This window comes from Lissotriton helveticus, chromosome 9, assembly GCF_964261635.1.
Source record: "Lissotriton helveticus chromosome 9, aLisHel1.1, whole genome shotgun sequence".
NCBI lineage: Eukaryota > Metazoa > Chordata > Amphibia > Caudata > Salamandridae > Lissotriton > Lissotriton helveticus.
Genome location: NC_136070.1, coordinates 1,269,961,672 through 1,269,985,246, shown reverse-complemented (window position 1 = coordinate 1,269,985,246; position 23,575 = coordinate 1,269,961,672). Strand labels below are relative to the sequence as shown.

General features: G+C 45.4%; 1 protein-coding gene across 1 annotated transcript in view; it reads right to left on the bottom strand.

Moving 5' to 3' along the window:
* Positions 1-23,575, bottom strand: part of IHO1 (interactor of HORMAD1 1) — a 375,692-nt gene that overhangs the window by 272,391 nt on the left and 79,726 nt on the right. The window contains exon 3 of the mRNA XM_078659321.1: positions 18,184-18,349. Coding sequence (XP_078515447.1) covers positions 18,184-18,349 — 166 coding nt within the window. The remainder of the gene's footprint in view (positions 1-18,183; positions 18,350-23,575) is intronic.

The window sequence follows — 23,575 nt, the reverse complement described above, 5'->3', positions numbered from 1 at the left end:
CTATACGGTTGACTTCAGACAGTAATGCTGTGTAAAAAAAAATGTATCTGTTTTTCGAAGTTGCCACTCTGAAACTGACCATTATGGAAACTCCTGCGAAAAAGGTGGTGGAAGTGTACAAACTTATTATAGATTGTGCCTTCACATTTCCTTGGCAAGGATGGCCTGCTTTGTTGTGACGGAACAATATAGCTGCAAACACAAAATGCCCTATTCCCTATTTCGAAAGGAAGTGTCCTTTTTAAGAAGGACTATATGCTCCTTTCATCTGATTTTCAAAGCTGTTTATTTCTTTCAAAGTAAAATCTCAGACATTTTCTGACCTCATGTGTATGACGTGCTCTCTCAACTACATTAGTTAGATTTTGACAAAGTTTTGAATACAGCTTGTATATTCAGATCAAAATTCGATGGTACTTTTGAAAGGAAGAGTAGGTTTGTCCTATTGTCATGGAACTTTATATACAGCTCTTTCATTATAAAGGCTTGAATTTCGATTACCGTTCTACTGCCAACAGTAAAGCCATTTTCCAAGAAAGATATATGAAGTCTGCCTTAACATTTGGCTCAAAAGGACTAATTAACTGAGATATTTAATTGCAATAGAGTTGCTGGATGGTTTATTGGAGGAAAAATTCTAAAATGTCCATTTAGAAATTCCTCAGTGACTCTATTTGACCAAAGTGTTGTGCGATTTGCTGTTTTTTGGAAGCAAGAAATAGCTACTAAGTGGACTCAAATAGAATACGGATTCAAGCCTGAATGTGCCAAATGTAGCAAGGGAGGGCCTGATTCAGAGTTTGGCGGTCGGTATACTCCGTCACAAACATGATGGATATCCTGCCCACCATATTACATGTGCATTATATTCAATAGAACTTGTAATATGGCAGACTGGAAATCAGGCCACAAGTCAGGCCTGTTGCAGAAGAGAAGGAATTGGATGATAATTACGATTAGCACACCACAAGCAGAATCATTTCTATTTAGCTCTCTAAGGGCCAGATGTAGGTAAATCTTTTTTTCCGACTCTTAAATACCGACTCATACCGAATCGGTATTTCAGAATCGGAAAACGGGATGTAGATTAAAAATCGGTAAAATTTACCGATTCGGTATCATTCGGTATTTACCGATTCGGTAAATACTGATTCGGAAATACCCATTCATTCCTATGGTCCTTCTGGCCCATAGGCATGAATGGGATTTAGCGAATCGGCATTTACCGATTCGGTAAATACCAAATCGTTAAATACCGAATCAGGAGTTCAAAAAAATGACATGACCCTGTAAACCAATCAGGAACACCCACCACACCCCTCCAACCAATCAGAATCAAGCACCCCTCCCCAGTACCTGGAAGTGGCCACACCCATGCAGGTGCAGAGCAACTGAACAGTTTGCAGAGCAGGAGGAAACAGAGAGGAGCTGGCTTTCCAGAGCTTACCGGTTCATCAGAATGCAGTCTCAGGAAGGGCAGAAGGATGCAGGAGAGCGCAGAAGGAAAGTAAATTGGGGACATGGATAGCTCTGCCAGAGCTTCAAAGAAACAAGGTAAGATGCATGGACAGTAATCCCCACCCATTACCCTGTCCCCTTTCCCCACTGTGTGTAAGCATAACACTCCAGAACAGCTTTTACTGATGGCCAGCAATGCATCATGGGAGACGTGGTCATAGGTACATACATGCAATGCATACACCATAGAATCCAGCAAGGCATGCCACACACAACTTCGAGCTGCTGATGTAGACTAGGCAAATGTGCGATATAAATGTATTTAATAAAGACACACAGGTGAACGACACCACTGACCCTATGTCCACATCTTTTCACAGGAGAATCCTCACGCAGTACAGCACCAGCAAGGGAGGAGAGGGCACCAGTACCTAATAGAAGGGAAAATGACAGACAAAGTGCAGGTCACAGCGCTGTTGAAAAAAAGAACACCACATCCCAGGAAGCTACAACACCTGAGCGAGCCACAACACCTCAGCTGCATTCCCCTCTATTGTTTGGAACACCTGAGTTGGAACAAAAGGGGGTGGTGATGGATGGAGCATCAGAACCAATCAAACACTCACACCCGTCAAAAGATCTGGGTTTGATCCATCACCGTTCTTTAGCCCACTCTGCCACCCCAGTTCAGACATGGCGATATGCAAATCAGTCTGACCCTGTGCCTCATGGGAACAGTCCAGCCCGAACTGCCAAGCCATGCCTTCCCTGGACCGGAAACAAGCTTCCGAGGACCGGTTTCTGGCATTCCAGCCGTCTTCAGTCCGGCTTGCTTGAATCCAGTGGCAAAGTGAGCAAGGGACTCACGTCTGAGCATACCCTGCCACACTTATGGCGGCCAAAAGCGGTACAAAATGGGGTGGTGATGGATGGAGCATCAGAACCAATCAAACACTCACACCCAGTCAAAAGATCTGGGTTTGATCCATCACCGTTCTTTAGCCCACTCTGCCACCCCAGTTCAGACATGGCTATATGCAAATCAGTCTGACCCTGTGCCTCATGGGAACAGTCCAGCCCGAACTGCCAAGCCATGCCTTCCCTAGACCGGAAACAAGCTTCCGAGGACCGGTTTCTAGCATTCCAGCCGTCTTCAGCCCGGCTTGCTTGAATCCAGTGACAAAGTGAGCAAGGGACTCACGTCTGAGCATACCCTGCCACACTTATGGCGGCCGAAAGCGGTACAAAAGGGGGTGGTGATGGACGGAGCATCAGAACCAATCAAACACTCACACCCAGTCAAAAGATCTGGGTTTGATCCATCACCGTTTTTTAGCCCACTCTGCCACCCCAGTTCAGACATGGCTATATGCAAATCAGTCTGACCCTGTGCCTCATGGGAACAGTCCAGCCCGAACTGCCAAGCCATGCCTTCCCTGGACCGGAAAAAAGCTTCCGAGGACCGGTTTCTGGCATTCCAGCCGTCTTCAGCCCGGCTTGCTTGAATCCAGTGGCAAAGTGAGCAAGGGACTCACGTCTGAGCATACCCTGCCACACTTATGGCGGCAAAAAGCGGTACAAAAGGGGGTGGTGATGGACGGAGCATCAGAACCAATCAAACACTCACACCCAGTCAAAAGATCTGGGTTTGATCCATCACCGTTCTTTAGCCCACTCTGCCACCCCAGTTCAGACATGGCTATATGCAAATCAGTCTGACCCTGTGCCTCATGGGAACAGTCCAGCCCGAACTGCCAAGCCATGCCTTCCCTGGACCGGAAACAAGCTTCCGAGGACCGGTTTCTGGCATTCCAGCCGTCTTCAGTCCGGCTTGCTTGAATCCAGTGGCAAAGTGAGCAAGGGACTCACCTCTGAGCATACCCTGCCACACCTATGGCGGCCACAGTGAGGGTAACTGTGAGCACGCAGTCATGGAGACAGACATTGTAGGCCAATGGCGTTTGAACATTTGCATGATGTAGTGAAAATTAAACTACATACTTCACATACTACACCTGTCTGTGTCTCATTCATTACCTAGAAATATCGACGTGTGATCTCTGCCCGTCTCAATCTACCATCTGTTGCTGCTGCTCCTGTTGCTTGGGGCTCTGCCTATTCTTAATCATCATCAATGTCCTTGTGATGTGTTACCTCCACCTCTGTGCCTTCTTTGGTGGCAAGATTGTGCAACATGGCACAGGTCACTATTATCTTGAAACACATGATGGGGGTGTACTGCCGTGCACCTCCACTCTTGTGGAGGCAGCGGAATCTACTCTTGAGGAGTCCAAATGTGCGCTCCACTACGTTGCGAGTAGACCTGTGAGCCACATTATAACGCCTCTCACTCCTGGTAGTTGGATTGAGGTAGGGTGTGAGCACAAAGGAACGCAAGGCATATGCACTATCGCCTAGGTGGTAAAGAGAGGTCCATTAGTTACATACGCATGACACATACATCTGCCATGACTATCAGGGTGTATCACAGTTGTTTACCAAGCAGATATCCATCCCCGAACTCTCCAGCAACAAGCCGTGTGTATATCCCACTATTCTGGAAAATGTAGGAGTCGTGGGTGCTACCAGGATATTTGGCCACTATGTCTGTGATGATGTTGCCAGCATTGCATATGCACATTGATGGAGTGCGTTAATTTACGGTTTCTGTAGATGTGTTCAGTGGCTGCAGGTGGACAGAGTGGAATGTGGGTGCCATCTATGCAGCCTATCACGTGAGGGAAGTGTGCCAGTTGATAGAAATCAGTTTTTGTTTTTGCAAGTTCCACAGGTGTGTCAGGGAACCGGATGTAATGTTCAATTCTTTGCATCATGGCCTCCAGGAACTTCCGGAAAAAACGTGACAGGCAGCTCTGGGACACACCACCAACTGCAGCAATCACACTCTGGTAGCTCCCAGAGGCAAGCAGGTGTAGGCTACACAGCACCTGCACATGGGGTGGGATGGCGTGGGCCCTGGGTGTTGGGTGATCCAGGTATGGGTGGAGGTCCCTAATCAAGTCCAGGATGGTTCTGGGGTGTAGCCTGTACGTCTGTAGTATCTCTGGCTCAGTCAGTTGGAATAGGGTGATCCTCTGCCTGTAGACCTGCTCCTCCCTTCTCCAAACCCTCTCTCCTACTGCCTGTAGCCGTCTCGCAATCACGTAGAATGCCGCCATTCTTGCAAAACTGTTGCATTTTGGGCCCTTTTTTATAGCCTTCACCTGGTTACCACCTTTCAATCCATGGTAAATACAGACTCTTAAATACCGAATTTCATGGAATTCGGTATTTTTTGCCTTTCCTACATCTCGATGGGCCATTTTTACCATTTCTTATTTACCGATTCGGTAAATAAGAACTCGGTAAATAAGGATTCGGAAAATACCGATTTGGAATAATACCGACTCTTATTTACCGATTCGGGTACTTTGTGGCACCTACATCTCAAATTCCAAATACCGGTCGGTAACGGCCAAAATTACCGAATTTCGGCCGTTACCGACCGGTATTTGGACACCTCATCTGGCCCCTAGTGTTTTGTATTGACCCTGCACCAGCCTTAAGACAGAATTTCCATGCAGTCCTCTAGGATGTCTAAGAGATGATATTCATTAAATTCTGGAGTCAAGCCGACAGGTTAAAAGATGCTGTGTTAAGATGAAGAACCTGACCCCTGTGTAGAGATAGCAGATAGAGTATTTCAATTTGTAACAGACGAAGATGTTTCCAGGACAAACCATAGCATACGGCAATCCTTTATAAAGTCTAGCACCCTTAGGTCTGTGGTAAAAGTGACCCATTCTCTATAAAAAGTAGAGATTTCTTTCTCAACCAGACCTTTTTTTCTTGTAGAGTTTTATATAGAGCAAACTAGACTCAAAAGTATCAGGTATCAGAGTGCTTTACATAAGCACCAATTTTGTTACAGATGGACACGTTCATTTTTTTGCTAGGCATGGGGAGCTCAAGTGAACAGTCTTCCTGTGAGAAGTTTGCTTTGGATAAGATGGTTGTGGGGATCTGCATTGTTAATTAGTATATAGCTAGCAAAAGGGCTGATGAGGCAGTTGGTAGGGTTGATATCAATAAGATTATTATCCCTCCTTACAAGTATACTTGTTTCCAAGCTTCAGCTCCAAGACAGGGTTTCAGTCACCTCTGCTGAAGGACTCCCAGCGACCTTGCTGTTTCTACTCTGAACTACTTGCATTACGAAGAGGATATGTAGAAAGGTGTCCAAAGAGACATGCAAGATAGCCGCTAAATACTTTGTACTTCTTGTTCAAAAGTGGGACAACAGCTGCTACAGTAACTGGATTTTTCATCACCACTGTTTTGCAGGTGGACTATTTTCAAAACTATGTAAAAACCATTCTGCTTCCTTTATAGGAATGAACAATTCACATATTTTGAATGCCCTCTCAACTAAGGCATCAAACTTTTGATGTAAGGTAGTCGTTTATGGCACTGGGCGCCCATTTTGGGGCCGGTGTAATAAGGCGCTTCTGCATGCATGCAGTTCAACCTCCTTGTTGTGTCCGTCAGAATGCGTGTCCTCACAAACTGGGTTACGGTCTTGGAAGAGATTGTTGTGGTCGATGTATTTTTAGACCTGTTAGTGGGGAAAAGGGAAATGAAGTACATGGAGTGGAAACTGAGTTTGGGGTTGAAGCGAAGGAGACAGCAGCTTAGATGGCTGTGTGCACTGCTCTGTTAATGAAGTTTCTGGAAACCTTGTATAATAAACTAGTGAGCATGTGCTGTAACTCCTCAACTAATGCCAAGGGCACCTAAATCATTTGTTCTTCTGAAGCAACTAATGCCAAGGGCACCTAAATCATTTGTTCTTCTGTTAAATTTTAGGGTGATATTCTTAATGCCCATCATCCCCTTTTGAGATTCCTTGAAGCACTCAAGCAGTCCAAGATCTCAACCTTGAGGTTGAACTGGGAATGCAGAATCACCTGTATATTCTTAATCTTCATCTTGACTTTTTACCTTGAGTAGACTTAGGCTGTAAGCAGGCCCAAAAGGACTTCATCAGTTTCTTTTGTGTCCAACCTTCGCCAACCGCAAAGTTACTGATACACAGGTTAATGAGATTATCTACAGAACTTTCATCAATGGCCTTAAAATCACTGGAGTATTTATAGCCGTCATCAAACTCCTACAAATGGTAAATGGACCCCCCCCCCATTTTCTTCGATTGTGGTTTCGTCATCGGCGACGATGACCCTGGGTCTCTCAATAGTGTTGTGGTCGATGATTATAACGTTAATACCATTTCTTTTTCAATAGTGTTGGACTTGGCCGCCTGTGCAGGGTCAGTTCCAAGCTTTTTGCCCTCGGCTTTCCTGTTTCTGAACCAGTTTTTGTTGGCTTTTAGGACTCTAACATTGCTAACCAGTGCTAAAAGGCTTGTGCTCACTCCCTAAAATGTGGTATAATTAGCCTACACCTCATTAGCATGTTTAATTTGCTTATAAGTCCCTAGTAAAGTGGTCCAATATATACCCATGGCCTGTAAATTAAATTATACTAGTGGGTCTGCAGCATGTGTTGTGCCAGCCACCTAAGTAGCCTTTTAAAACAGGTCTTAGGCTTGCCATCGCAGGCTGTGTGCACTATTACACCGCCAACTTGGCTGCAAAATAAACTTTTCGCCAGGCCTATACCTTCCTTTTTAATATATATATAAGCCACCCAGGAAGTCGGCCAGGATTCTCCAAAGTCGGTTCTGGAGCCCGGATCCATGTCAGATTTTTAGCACTTCCCAATTTAGATAAAATGTAGTTATCTCAAAAATCTGCCATGGAGCTGGCCCTACAGGACCGACTTTGGAGCACCCTGAAGTAGACCGTACACAGCCCATAGGATAATGTGCAGTGCATTTAAATAGTATGACATGTACTTTTAACTTTTACATGCCCTGGTAGTGAAAAACCCTTAAATATGTTTTCAATACTGTTAAGACCTACCTCTCCCATAGGATAACATTAGGTTATCTTATCACATTTAACACGTGCTAACTTTTGATTGGGAGCAGGTAGAAATATCCTGTTTGGAATCAAAGGAATTGTAATTTAAAATCCTCTTTAATGATAAAGTCGGATTTTAGATTACAATTTTGAAAATGCTACTTTTATAAAATTATAACGTATTTGAAGGGTGGGGCCCTTACTGCCAGCTAGAATTGGCCACTCTATATAGTAATCAGAAAATTTTTCTTGCTGTCTGTTTAAACTATTCTGCGCTTCTAAGAATTAGGACCAATCGTTCAATTCTCTTGGCCCTTGTATTTATTTACTATGATTCTATCAGTAGTTTTCAAAGAATCATAATACATTTTTAGTCAGAAAAGGGACCACAATCAACTTTTCAGATCTATACACGTTAATTTTCAGTGCATCAAACTGAAATTAATGAAAACTTTTTTAACAAAACAAACACCAAAATCAGAAAAAAACAAATGAAACAGATTAAAAACAGTGCATGTATACAATCTCACAAATACTTCTTCCAGTCTTATATTCATATAATCAAACAGCAGTGGCCATAATTCCTTTAATCAGAAATGGTTCGGTTTTTCTACTGGTAGCTCTTGGGAACTGTTGACTCAGTTCTTGGGGTTGAGAAATTGTACCTCATCCCCTAGATAGTCCTATTCCTTCAGCTGTATTTCCAAGAAATTATGCTGTGCCAATACGTTTCGTACCCCCTTATCATTATTGGCGTTCTCCTTAGGACAATGACTGGGTATGACCTGTGAATGATAATATGTGAATTTGAATTAGTTTCCTTTTTCACTAACCCTCTATCTCCACTTGTATGCTTAGTTCTCATTAATAATCAATAGTACCTTGTGCGTGTTGGAACTCTTCTGCTCATCGTTACGAATAGATTTCCAAAACGTTTCATGTATTTCTCAAGAAGTTCGGCAAAGAACTTCTTACTTAAGACCATGGTTATTACACCACGAGTACTCGTTTTTATTGAATTGTCTGTAAGGGCAAACGCATTATATTATATTAATCTTGAAGGTTTATCCAATGTGGAACATAACAATAATAATCTCCTTAACACAGTGTTTACGAGCTATTCAACTGTTTGCTACTGTGACACAAAGAAACACGGTATGACCGATTGGTTCTGAAATTCGCGAACTATGATGTGAATGAGCGGCGTTTCAATTAGTAACTTTGTATCAAGTGGTACAACAGGACTTGAAGCATTTGTTCTAACTGAGGTAAAGTCAGCTAATGCCATGATTACTTTCAAACTGGATGATATTGCCATACCATACCGAAAATGGGTGTGAATTACTTCTCTTCTGAGGTGCTGCTCCAAACGTTAATGCACTTGTCAGTACTCAACTCGGGCAGGAAATCTGTTCAGAGCATCTTCCGGCTGCAATAAAATTTCAACTTGCGGAGTATGAAAATCTTGCATGCTGGGATATGTAGTTTTCAGTCATGACTGTTCCTTCTCATAGGAGCTAGCCCAATTCGGACAATTCAGTTATTTTATTTATTTTCAGAATCTGCCTATCTCCGACCTTTCATTCAAGCCGGTTATTGTACTATTACATTTGAGAATTAAGTAGGCTTCTCTTTTCATAAGGGCAGCTTCAAGATTGCTCCCTCTTGGGTTAGATTTGATCACACTCAATACTATCCTTTTTAGATCCTTTTAAGTGTGAATCTTTTCTACGTCGTGGTTAACACTGGAGCAGATGCAATCTTTGTTTTTATATGAGACCGATGTTGCACCACACGCTGTTGGACCTCTTGGTTAGTTTTCCCAATGTACAATTTTTGATATGGGCAAATGATACCATAAACCACATTTTTTGTTTTGCAATTTGAAAAGTCATAATGTTTCATGTAGCATTGCTGTTCATGACCTCAGAACTTTGATAGTAAAGCTACAAACGGAACAGTTTCTGCACTTATGGTGGCCTTCCATGGGTTTGAAATTGCATTGCGACCTTAAGTTGATAGGTTTGTTTTCCTGGAAGACATTAGCCCTTACGATCTGTTGTTCAATACTAGCATTTTTCTTCAACGCAAATAATGGTGCTTATAGAGGACATTCAGAATTTGTTATAAGGCGCCAGTTGTTGCAAATGATTTGTCGAAATGTATTAGTATGGGAACCGTAGGTGGAAACAAATTAGTTTGTCCAATGACTTTTAATTTTTTTACAAGGAGGTGTGTGTCCCAGGCCGTTTTCATCGAGTGTTTAAGTAGTTTATTTGGTTATCCTCTCTTTTAATTTATCCCTCAATGTATGTGCATGTAACTCGTAATCTTCTTTCCGAGAACAGTTGCGCCTTATTCTTCGAAATTGTCGGTAGGGAAAATTATATTTCAGAGTGCGAGGATAGAAGCTCTTATAAGGAAGTACGTTATTCTTGTCTGTGGACTTTCTATATAATGTAGTAACTAATTCATTTTCAAAAGGTCTGACTTCAACATCTAGGAACGTAAGGTTTGTTTTGCTTTTCGTCAAACTGAATTGGATGTCAGGATGTCTGTTTAACCAGTCATGAAATGTCTCAAGGTCTTCTTCAGTGCAATTCCATATGCACCATATAGCGTCAATGTACCGGTACCATTCTACCAGGTGTTCTGCAAAAGGAATATCATTAGGAATACATTTGTCCTCAAATCTGGCCATTAAAAGTACTGCCATTTCTGGTGCAAATGGAAATCCCATAGCAGTCCCTTTTATTTGGAAGAAGAATTGATCCTCAAATTTGAAAACATTATTTATAAGTGTTATGGAAGCTAGTTTTTGAATGAAATGAGTTGGAACTTGATGTGGTCATGTTCTCGTTTCCAAATAGAACTCAATGGCTTGAAGTACTTATTCCTGAGGAATCTGTGTATAGAGTGAGACTACGTCCAGGGTTACTAACCATTGTTCAGAGAGATTAAATTGATGACCTTCAACTTTATTTATAAAATCCATGGCGTCTCGTAAATAGGAGGGGACTCTTTCAAGGAAGAGTTTTAGAAAAATATCCACGTATTGAGAAATGGATTCCACTAACGAGTCACATCCTGACACAACGGGCCGTCCCGGGGGATGTTTTTCTTTTTTGTGAATTTTTGGCAAGCAATAAATTACTGTAATCGTTGGATGTTTTTTCATCCAATATTCAAACTCCTTTGGACCAAAATTATCCGATTCAAATCCTTCCTTTAGGATCTTAGCTATGTCCTCTTGAATCTCTTCAGTTGGATCATTGGTAATTAGTCGATACCAAGTCTGATTGAACACCTGACTACTTCCTTCTATCAAGTAAGATTTCTTCGACCAGATGAATACTGCACCGCCTTTGTCGGCCGGCTTGACAATGGAGTTGTCTTTTTTAAGCTCTTGAATGGCCTTTCTTTGTTGTGATGTTATATTGTTCATGCTGTACGTCTTTTTCATTTCCAATTGATGTAAAAAAGAAAGGACCCCCTGCACAAATGATCAATCAATCAATCAATACATTTGTATAGCGCGCTACTCACCCGGAAGGGTCTCAAGGCGCTGGGGGGGGGAGGGGTCTGTCACTGCTCGAACAGCCAGGTCTTGAGCTGCTTCCTGAAGGAGAGATGGTCTTGGGTCAGCCGAAGGTGGATGGGGAGGGAGTTCCAAGTCTTGGCTGCCAGGTAGGAGAAGGATCTTCCTCCGGCGGTGGGTCGGCGGATGCGTGGTACGGCGGCGAGGGCGTGGCTGGTCGATCGTAGCTGGCGGGTGGGCGTGTAGAAGGTCAAGCGGTCGTTGAGGTACTTGGGGCTCAGGTCGTGGAGAGCCTTGTGTGCGTGGGTGAGGAGCCTGAACGTGATTCTCTTGCTGACGGGGAGCCAGTGCAGGTCTCTCAGGTGGCCGAAGATGTGGCTGTGTCGGGGGATGTCCAGGATGAGTCGTGCGGAGGCGTTCTGGATGCGTTGGAGTCTTTTTTGAAGTTTGGCTGTGGTTCCGGCGTAAAGGGTGTTCCCGTAGTCCAGTCGGCTGGTGACGAGTGCCTGGGTGACGGTCTTCCTGGTTTCGGTGGGGATCCATCGGAAGATCTTGCGGAGCATGCGCAGGGTGTTGAAGCACCATGAGGAGACGGTGTTGACTTGTCTGGTCATCGAGAGGGAGGAGTCCAGGATGAAGCCCAGGTTGCGTGCGTGGTCCGTTGGCTTGGGAGTGGTGCCCAGGGCAGGGGGCCACCAGGAGTCGTCCCAGGCGGAGGGCGATGATCCCAGGATGAGGACTTCCGTCTTGTCTGAGTTCAGTTCCAGGCGGCTGTTCTTCATCCACTCGGCTACGTCTTTCATCCCTTCGTGTAGGCTGGCGGTGGCGGGGTCGCTGGTGAGGGAGAGGATCAGCTGGGTATCGTCGGCATTGGAGATGATGTTGAGGTTGTGCTGGCGTGCGATGGCTGCGAGGGGGCTCATGTAGACGTTGAAGAGGGTTGGGCTGAGTGATGATCCTTGTGGTACGACGCAGATGACTTCGGCGGCCTCGGATCTGAACAGGGGGAGGCGGACTCTCTGGGTTCTTCCGGCGAGGAATGAGATGATCCACTCCAGTGCCTTCTCTTGGACTCCGATGTTGCTGAGGCGTTGCACTAGGGTGCGGTGGCAGACAGTGTCGAACGCTGCAGAGAGGTCCAGGAGGATGAGGGACGATGTTTCCCCGTTGTCGAGCAGGGATCTGATGTCATCGGTGGCTGTGATCAGGGCGGTCTCGGTGCTGTGGTTGGCTCGGAAACCGGACTGCGAGGGGTCGAGGGATCCGTTCGTCTCAAAGAAGGCGGCGAGCTGTTTGTTGACGGTCTTCTCGATGGCTTTGGCAGGAAAAGGGAGGAGCGAGATGGGGCGGAAGTTCTTGAGGTCGGTGGGGTCCGCTGTTGGCTTTTTTAGGAGGGCGCTGAGCTCGGCGTGCTTCCAGCTCTCCGGGAAGGTGGCGGTGCGGAAGGAGGTGTTGATGATGTCCCGAAGCTGGGGTGCGATGATGGCGTCGGCCTTGTTGAAGACGTGGTGGGGGCAGGGGTCGGTTGGGGATCCGGAGTGGATGGTGTTCATCGTGCGGGTGGTGTCTTCGGTGCTGACCGGGGTCCAGTTGCAGAGGGTGGTGGTGGCGGGCGTTGGTTCGGCGGTTGGGTGCGTGGTCTGTGCGCCAAAGCTGTTGTGTATGTCGGCGATCTTGCGGTGGAAGAACGAGGCGAGTGAGTCGCAGAGGGTGAACAACCTTTACAACGCAACTTTTACCACGCAGTGCCTTTACGACGCAACTTTTACAACGCAAACCATTACAACGCATTGCGCTGGGGGGCGCTCTAGGATAGGGAATAGATTTAATTTACTATCCAACACCTTCCCTACTATCCACGGGGACTGGAGTTGGAATAGTAAATTAAATAATTCACTATCCAACACCCAAAAGCACTATGCGTTGTAATGGTATGCAATGTAATAACCGCGTTGTAAAGGCATGCGTGGTAAAAGCATGCATTGTAATGTCATACATCCGTCGCAGAGGTCTTGCGAGGGGGTGATGTCGTTGTTTCTGGCGCTGGGGTTGGAGAACTCTTTGACGATGCTGAAGAGTTCCTTGCTGTCGTGGGCGTTGTTGTCCAGTCGTTCTTTCAATGCTGTCTTCTTGGTGGCGCGGATCAGCTGGTGGTGCTTGCGGGTGGCGTGCTTGAGGGCGGTCCTGTTGTCTGAGGTCTGGTCGTGGCACCAGGTTTTCTCGAGGGTGCGTCAGTTCTTCTTGGAGTCTTTGAGTTCGTTGGTGAACCAGGGGGTTTTCTTGCTGCCGGGCCTGCTGGGAGGGTTCTTTAGTGGTGCGAGGTCGTCGGCACAGGCGGTCAGCCACTGTGTGAAGTTGCTGGCAGCTTCGTTGGGGTCCGTTGTGCTGGCGGGAGGGTTCTGGCTGAGGGAGGTGGTGAGCTGTTCGGCGGTGATCTTGCTCCAGCTCCGGCGAGGAACCTGTTGCGGGTGGTGGTGGGTCGTGGTTCTTCTGAAGCTGAAGTGGACGCAGCTGTGGTCAGTCCAATGAAGTCCGGTGGAGTGGCTGAAGGAGATGTGCTTGCTGGATGAGAAGACGGGGTCAAGCGTGTGGCCGGTAGTGGGTGGGGGTGTTCACCAGTTGCCTGAGTCAGAGGTTGGCGAGGTTGTCCAGCAGGGTGGTGGTGTTGCTGTCCTTGTTGTTCTCCGGGTGGAAGTTGAGGTCCCCTAGGAGGATGTAGTCAGCGGAGGGGAGGGCGTGCGGGCTGATGAAGTCTGCGATGTCTTCGCTGAATTGTGTGCGTGGTCCCGGGGGTCTGTAGATGAGGGTGCCTCTGAGGGTCGTCTTGGGGTCGGTGTGTATCTGGAAGTGGAGGTGTTCAGCGGCGGTGAAGGTGTCGTCGGAGTTGGTCGAGATGTGGATGGTGTTCTTGTGTACGATGGCGATGCCTCCTCCCGTCTGGTTGACGCGGTCCCTCGGGTGATCTTGTATCCGTCCGGGATGGCTATGGCGATGTCGGGTGCCGAGGAGGCGTTCATCCAGGTTTCTGAGAGGAAGGTGACGTCTGGTGCTGTTGTGTCGAGGAGGTTCCAGAGTTCGACGGCGTGCCTGTGGACGGAGCGGGTGTTGAGCAGGATGCACTTGAGGTGGTTGCTGCTTGGGCTCGGCTTGGCGGGAGCGGTGCAGGTGAACTTGCAGGCTTTGCAGGTGAAGGGTCCGTGGGTGCGTTTCGGGGTGGCACGGTAGCAGGCGGGGTTCAGGCCGGCGTTGAGTGCGTGGAGGGTGGTGGCGTCGTAAGTCCGTCATGTGGGCTGGCATCTTCGGGGGCCAGGGGTCCTGGCGCTGGGCGCGGTCCAGGCGCGGACGGGCGCAGACGGGCTTTCCTTTGGCACGCCATTGACGCGCCCGCTGCGTGTGCGCGCGGACTGCACCATAAATGGCGTAGTGGGAGGGGTAGAGTGGGAGGGAGGAGCAGCTGGGAGGCGGGAGCGGGGTGGCGCGGGGTACAGAAGGCAAAAGGGGGGGCGGGGCCGCAGGGGAGCAGCTGCAGGGAGCGGGGAGGGCGAGAAAAAGACGGCGAGAACGAAACAAAAAACAAGCACTGGTAGCGAGCAGGTAGAGGCAGGTAGGGAGACCGGGCACACTCACGGAGAGCCGTGCGGCGGGTGGAGCGACCGTCACCGACCAGAGTCAGGTCAGGTCACAGCTCCCCGTCGCGCTGGAACACCTTAAGTATCCGGAGGGAGGAGCAGCTGGGAGGCGGGAGCGGGGTACAGAAGGCAAAAGGGGGGGCGGGGCCGCAGGGGAGCAGCGGCAGGGAGCGGGGAGGGCGAGAAAAAGACAGCGAGAACGAAACAAAAACCAAGCACTGGTAGCGAGCAGGTAGAGGCAGGTAGGGAGACCGGGCACACTCACGGAGAGCCGCGCGGCAGGTGGAGCGACCGTCACCGACCAGGGTCAGGTCAGGTCACAGCTCCCCGTCGCGCTGGAACACCTTAAGTATCCGGAGGGAGGGAGGAGCAGCTGGGAGGCGGGAGCGGGGTGGCGCGGGGTACAGAAGGCAAAAGGGGGGGCGGGGCCGCAGGGGAGCAGCGGCAGGGAGCGCGCGAAAAAGACGACGAGAACGAAACAAAAAACAAGCACTGGTAGCGAGCAGGTAGAGGCAGTTAGGGAGACCGGGCACACTCACGGAGAGCCGCGCGGCGGGAGGAGCGACCGGCACCGATCAGGGTCAGGTCAGGTCACAGCTCCCCGTCGCGCTGGAACACCTTAAGTATCCGGAGAGAGGCAGGAGCAGCTGGGAGGCGGGAGCGGGGTGGCGGGGGTACAGAAGGCAAAAGGGGGGCGGGGCCGCAGGGGAGCAGCGGCAGGGAGCGGGGAGGGCGAGAAAAAGACGGCGAGAATGAAACAAAAAACAAGCACTGGTAGCAAGCAGGTAGAGTCAGGTAGGGGGACCGGGCACACTCATGGAGAGCCGCGCGGCGGGTGGAGCGACTGTCACCGACCAGGGTCAGGTCAGGTCACCGCAATTATTTATTTCAGAATACTGTGGGCAGGAGGCTGAACCTTTGATTTATTACATAACCCTGATGGCTCTTTAGTCAAGCTATCTTCCTTTGTGGAAAAGAATACTTTTAGTCAAATTTTTGCAGAAGAATTCCATGGCCTCAATCTTTAATTTGACTTAATCTGTACGATTGCTGGGTACGACTTTGAGTCCTAGTTCCAAAACTGTTTCTTATTCCTTAGTAAGCACTTTTGTGGACAGATCCACTATGGAGTGTGCGGCTAGTTTTTGTACAACTGACACCTTGTACGCATGTCCCACGGTTGGGTTTTGAACCGTACCCTGTTTTTATGCTGGTCTCTGTCTAAAAAAAACAACTCTACCTCGGTTGATTTTGATTAGACGGACCTTTTCCTAGGTCTGAATCACCAGTGGAGTCGAATGATGAACTCTCCGAAAATGTCAAAAATCTATTTTTAGATCTTCCCTGATATTCCGACAGTACTCTGCATGAGTCCGTTTTGATATAGAAGTCATCGGTGATTAAGGGAATTATGGCCACTGCTGTTTGATTATTTAAATGTAAGACTGGACAAAGTATTTGTGAGATTGTATGCATGCACTGTTTTTAATTTGTCAAATTAGTTTTTCCTGATTGTGGCATTTGTTTTGTTTAAACGTTTTTCATAATTTTGGTTTGACGCACTGAAAATTGAGTGTAAATAACTGAAAAGTTGACTGTGGTCCTTTTCTGACGAAAAATGTATTGTGATTCAACAAAAACTAATGAAAGAATGATTGTAAATAAATACAACGGCCAAGGAAATCAAGTGATTGGTCCCAATTCTTAGAAGCGTAGAATGGCTTAAACAAACAGCTAGAATTTTTTTTAAACTTGTTTTTAAAGTTGCCATTTTCTGCCCTAAACTGTAGGAGGTCTTCTACGAGTTTTTAGCTGACCAGGCCTGTTAATTGGTCCCTAATCAGGAATGCGTATTGTGCCCAGACAATGAATGTTGTGATCTGTTAATTTTTATTTTTAGACCCTCTTTGCTGACAGAGGTATCTTTGGCCCGGATGCTGATGTTGCTGCTGTTGATAAGGATAGTGCAGGAACTGAACCCTTCAAGAGCAGTAAAGGTGGTCTCTGTGCCTCTACTGAGGAGTGAACACTTTTCACCTCCCCCAGGGCCCACCAACCTACGGTTCTTCATTTCCATCATTAACAAAATGGGAGGTTGAGAATTTTGAGTAGTGCAGCAGGTTTCAGGGTAGTGAGGCACAACCAGGATGAACGAGGTAGGTTGATTCCTTGGCAGTACCCTGGAAGATGCCAACTCTATCTATAGCTACACTAACAATCTGGTTGGACTCTCAAAAAGTCCTAACTGGGATGTATTGGTAGTACTTGAGATCATCCCATATTTCTCAGCCTTACCTTGCTAGTAGGGCAGTAGCTGGTTGCCCTTGTAGCTTCTGTTCTTTACATCTTCCTACCTTAACATTTAAACCTGTCTATTTGCCACATAGACATGTCCCTCTCTATTCTGGGGGGTCCTCTTGGAATTTTTTTTAAACAAAAGCCATAATTCTTCACGGAATGAGAGGATAGTAAACACATCTCTCATTCTTGATGTGGGTCTGCTTTTTCTCCCACAGGATGGGCACTTAGCAAGTAGGGATGGTATTCTGACAGACAAAAAAAAACTGCAGAAAAGAGGAATAATATTTTTCTCAGATTTTTAGGTGGAAACGATTTTGAATGAATCAAAAAAAGATACAATTCTGTGATACATTTCTCAGAAAAAAAGGGTCAGAAACATCCAAATTCTACCGGGATCCCACCTACAACAGCAGTAAAAACATAACCATCTCAGAGCAAATGCCAGTACAACGGATCATGGGTAGGAAAACCCCTTGCAGACTTAAAGGGAGAGTGTGTTTCTTAACTGTTATACTGCAGGACTATCAGGCTGAACTTTTCCCCATGACTTTGAAATGTAGGCAGAGGTTACTATTATTGTTGCTGCAATGTAGCTTTAAAAAGGGAGTTTCTGGCACACCAGTCTCAAATTAGAAAATTCTTGTCTACTAAAGATATTTGAGGGTGCTCTGCAACATCTGGATATGTTGGACTCTTCAACGCTTTTGTTGATATATGGACACAGAACTAGAAATGATTCTAATATTTTTGATTATCAATGAAGAACCCATTATCTAACAATAACAGTACAGGAAAAAAATCACAATATGATAGTTTAATTTTCTGTCTTTTAAAATCACGATTAATTTACACAAAAGTTCTCTTATTTATATGTTGTAGAGTATTCAGGTCAGCAACAAAAATGTTTTCAATCTTCAGACTTCCCTGTTTTGTTAATTTTGCTTCAGAAGGAGCTATCTTAAAATGTTATGAGCAATTAGGTTATGAGAAATGTATCATAATTCTTAACCGTCAACAGTGGAAAATAACCCACCCTTCTCGCCTTTTAGACATACCTCTTCCGCCAGTTCCTAATTTAACACCTTTGGAACCTAAAGTGACAAGATTAATTCTTGCTTATGTGTCAACTACTACATCAAATTAATTGTTCTCATTATGGGCTACTAAGTTATTATGAGTTTTAAATGTGCCCTAATACCTCATAGCTATATAAAATGTTAAAATAAATATAATGTCCTAAGCAAAATTTAAAAACAATCTAAATTTTATGACATACATCCGATGAATTTTGTTGTGACGTTTTCAGCTGTCTGGTCTGGACAGATGTCTCCAGAGACGTTGGCTGCGAAACATCTTGACAATTCTGGGACCCAAAAAGAAACTGAGAATCAGTCAGAGTGGAGTAGTCACTAGGAACACTACGACTAGATGACCTGCTATTCCTGCAACAAAAAAGAAGAACAGAATTGAGTCAGGTTCACAAACATACCTTCTTTATCTGCATGCAGATGCCCAACAAGCAAGAACGTAAAAAATATTTACAGCAGAAGTGTCTAAGCACCGAAATATTTAGCCCATTCAGCCCTGGACATGGAATGATCTCCGAAAGAAAATGTACCAGTGCACTTTCACATTATTAGGATTATTAGGACAACTTGAGATTTGAAGTGACATTTTGGTCATCATTTCTTCAATAAATGAAAACATAAACAAAAGAGGACCAGTACAGGATTTCTTCTCCATGGTGTAATACCGACCACAGTCATCAAACGGGTGAAAGATTTCTGACAAGAATGCAATTCCTACCATTAGAAATGTGAAATGGTTCAGCAATATTGACTGTATCTCAATAGCTTTGGGACTTTTTGTTAGACATGGAGGTAACTTTATCTTTCAAGGATGATTCATTTAAAGCAGACAAAAGAGCCCTAAATATTTCTGTCCAGCAACTGTCTGAGAAATAATCACAGACAAGTTGAGTCGGAGGAAGTAATACTAAAACCTAACTCAAATCAAGTTATGAGACTCTCGAAACAGTTTTTGAGACCCTCGAAACTGTTTTTGAGACCATTATAACCACTTTGATAGATGATTTCTCAGTGAACTAAGCACACAGAAGTTTATTTGTAAAGTTAGAGAACTGTCCACTAAAGATCTGGACGGTCTGACAAGTCTCATATTAACGGGAACCCATGGTTTGACAGCCCTTCCAGGACAGCTAAGCCTGATCTATGCAGTGCTAGAAAGAGCAAAGTAAAGATGACCATAAATAATGCTAGGTAGATGCATACAAATATTCTTACATTGAGTAATGCTAACTGGGAGAAACAGTTGTTGGATGGCCTGACTAAGAAGTAAAGATTCTAGAGTATTTCCACGTTACTGTCCATGGAAGTCTGGCTGTTGCCAGCAACCCAGTGTTTTACATACAACCGGTGGTCAGGTCACACCACATTAATACATTTAGACCATCACTGCACCCTTATGAAAGCAGAATTTTTGACTATTTGTAGTTTCCCAGATTACATCAGAGCTACCCATAAACTTCTACCTACAGGATATGGCTATTAAGGAACAGAACCCCGCTTATTTACTGGATTAGACAAAGTCCCTGCTGGTCTTTTTCAATTAGAACCCTTTTTTGTGGCCCCTACATTTATTTACTTTCTAAAGCCATCACCTGTGGTGCCGCTATTCCTAAACTGGGTATGGTGCTGTTAACATCCCAATCTACACAAAAGGCTCCTGCAATGGCCCAGGAAACTATTATCCCTTTTATTTAACTGTGCAAAAAATATTTAGTAAGATGCTGTTAGATAAGTTAAAGGTTTGGAAGACAGAAACAACTGTTATGTCCCACCTTCAAGCTGATTTGAGGGGAAAAGTCAACACTACTGAACAGTTTTTTTTGGTTTGTCCTACTTTGAGGGCGTTGTTCAGCTTACAGAGGAGGCTCTTTATGTAGCTTTTGTAGATTTAAGAGCTGCTACTGACATGGTGCCAAGGACATTGTTATGGAAAGCCCTAGATGATTTTGGCGTAATGAGGAATGGATTTTCTTGAATGCGTCTTTACTCTAATAACTATCCAAAAGAACGTGGGGAGGCGGAGGGGGGGGGGCGAGGTGGTAACGGGACAAACCACCGAAACCATAATGGTCAAGAAGCGAGTACAGCAGGTTTGTATTTTAGCACACATCCTTTTAACTTTATTTAGTAATAGAAGAATAGAATATTTAGGAGACTGCCAAATGTATTCTTTTACTTTAGAAGGCCAGGAAGGGCAGGCATTGCCTTTTGTAGACAATCAATACCGTAAACATATCTACAACTAGTACACGTATCCATATTAATATGTTTCTTTCCTTTTGTATAACTTACAGCCTAGAAATCAATACTTCCTAATCGGCGTTTATGGTATTTAACCCAAACAGATCCCTTTGTGGCACTGTATTTATGGAAGGAACTTCCTTACAGAAGGAACTGAATTTGCAATTTGAAAGTAAAAATAGCCAATATTTTATCTTGTTTGCTACACATTTTAGAGTCAATTAGTTTTATATCACTGAGCTGCAGCAACTAGCAGCTTTGTAAAAAGATTTAAATCATTTACTATTTCTTCATTACTTGAAATATATAAAGCAAAAGCCTTCTATGCCTCAGAACTATGAGGTCAACCAAATTTGAGTAGATTAGTGATAAGTGAAAATTGCATTATAAAACTTTCACTGAAACTTCCAGTGCCCCAGTACTCGTGGTCCATTTGGACGTAGGCTTAAGCAGTTTGAGCACATGGTCAATCTTATCCCCTTTTGGTTTCGCATCTGGTCTAATGACACTCTAGACCTGTGCAAAAAGGCTCTCTCAGAAATCGCATGTAAAAAAAATCCATACAGTACTGCCTGGCTCTATCACATTTAGATGTGGTTGCACTCTCATGTATGTCAAAATTCAGTATTCATGCTGAATCCAGAATTTCTAATAGTCCAAAAGTGTTTAAACAAAGATACTAGATTTATGTAACAGAGATGGCTAGCCAAAAAAACTGTATTTTTTTAACTTTATATATTGAGTTTTCTTAACAGTTCACAGCAATTCATTACATTGTGACAGCTTAAGCATATATTTAGGAGAGGTTTTGTACAGCATATAACATTTATAGATTACAAGTTTTCCTGTCATTAGCCTCCATTCAGTAGCAATCTATTTAAGTTACGCCATTTTATCAAAGTTCCATGCCCCAGTCATAGTACATCAAAATAAAAGACATCACAATCATGTGTCAACAATCTCAATATACACTGTTTCTCATCACAGCCACATCTGGCTGGTAGCATGCTGCATAGTCCATACTATTCTGTTCATTACTCATAGAAACCGTAGTCAATTTCCACAATGGGAGAGGAGGTGCAGAGGACATGGGGCAATAAGCAATTCATACTCTTTAAGTCTGCGCGCTCACGCAGGTAGTCCAGTAACGGATCCCAAAAATCCCTAGGTCGTGACGATTATGGCAACAGCTTAGCATTTGTAGTGAGTTGAACCTTACAGAATATCAGAACAGTGGGGGCACGTCCCTGACCCCATCTACATCACACCCGCCGTTTTGCTAAAAGCATGCTTAACGCTGTACATTTTCTGTGCAGTGGAGGTAATTCTTCTGTGTATTCCAGTAGCGCGATAATGGGCAATATCGGAACTGGAACGCCCACCATTTCAGATATTGCCCCAAGTACCTCCCTCCAATAAGTATGTATCGCTGCGCACTGCCATGCTTAGTGTTGAAATCCAGCGCACCGGCATATTGCACAACAACTGTCCTTCCCGAGTTTATAGCTGTGCAGGCGTGCTGGGGTATTATAAGCTTGATGGATGATGTTGATGTGTATAATTCACAGGCGACTGCTCGCTGTGATAGCACCTGTGTGCTTGCAGCAGTATTCCCATTGTTTATCTGTGAGTGTAGTATCTACTTCAGCTTCCTACCCCGGTCTTGCTTATTATTGTGCATTTGGGCGCTCCATGGAAGCTGAGCAATACAATCTGGACACCACATGTGCAGCTCCAGTCATGTGGTAGAGCTTGTGCAGGGTGTCACATCCCTTTGACTCTTGCGGGAACATGGGAGTGTTTGCTTATATCTCGTGGCGAAGTCTGATATGTAGAAAGACTTCCAGCGGTGTGGCGTCTTGTTCTCCTAAAAGAGTTTGCCTGTCTTTAAACATACCTTCCTGATATACATCACCTATTGTGTTTAGGTTCCTCCCTTTGAGCATAGTTCTGGAGGCGGTTTCGTGAGTGACAGGTGCCCAGCGTAGGTACGGAAGAAGTATCAACGGGGAGTATGGAAAGTTGCACCCTACTTTTTAAGTCTTGCCTGGCGTTAGCAGCGCGCACAGAAGGGGGCTGTAAGCCATGCGGGAAACGGCCACTACAACGCAACCGTTTCCACGAATACATTAACCACGCATGCATTACAACGCATGCGTGGTTAACACGAAAGCCTTTACCACGCATACCTTTACTACGAGGTATGTAGTAAAGGCATATGTGGTAAAGGTTCAAAATAAACAAGGGGGGCTTGGGGGGGTCTCCCCCCCCAAATAAAAACCTCACCTGAAATCACGTCATATTATGCAGGCAATCGTCGTCATTTAAGAGGAAACGAAAAAAAACTTCCGTTTCCTCTTAACGACGTACGACGTCTCCACGCAAGAAAATCATTCCGTTGTAACGCATGCGTGGTAAAGGCATGCGTTGCAACGGAATGCGTTGTATAAACATACAACCTTGGGTTACCGCCTTGTCCACTTTTAGGACGGTCCATGTGGACAGCTCAATGCCATCTTTGTTTACTTTAATGAGCGCGATCGCTCTCGCTTCTGATAACATAGATTTTGTACCCTGGTTGCCTGACAACGGACAGACTCTTTAAGTGGCTGATGCTTTCAAATAGTAGACTGCACGCCAATGTCATCTTTGTTTGAACTTGCTTTTGTCCTGTTCAGTGGGTTGTGTCAGGCGCCGACAGCGCCTTGTTCAACCCGCCAGAGAATCTTGCATACAACTTGTTTAGTTTAGTTTAAAGCCTCGACCTAGTGACGCAGCGGGGGTGGGTGGGGAGACGGCACTGACTGTCCGCTCAATTACCAGCTCCCAGTATGACAGGAAATAGTGCCTTATAATAACCAATACCCTGAAAGGGAACGATAATAAAATAATGTTACCGTATAATCGTGAGTTAAAGCAAACAGGCGGTGCATTGCGGCAACAACTTTCCATAAAATAATTGGCTGCGCACCGCAGGTTAATGGAGCCTCGGCTCGGTCGTATTATCACTAACGAAGCTGTCATTACGGACGCCGGGCATGAATGTTTTACGGGGTTGGCGCCTGCTCGGTTCTCCAACGGGCTGGCCCCAAGCTGCACTTAGAGGCTCTGCAGGGGTATGCCTCTCCCACCCACGCCACGGGTTGTTGGGCCCACTATGCTCCTTCAGAGAAGTTGTGGACGTGGACATTCGCCACAGAAACCCACAGGACCAGAAAGTAACCAACAGGACTAAACTGAGAGAAACAGGCTGTCTGAGAGGGTAAGGCAGAAGGAACCTGCTCCGAAACCCTTGGGCTCACCCTGTACTTACCCCGAATATGGTGTGCACTGTATACA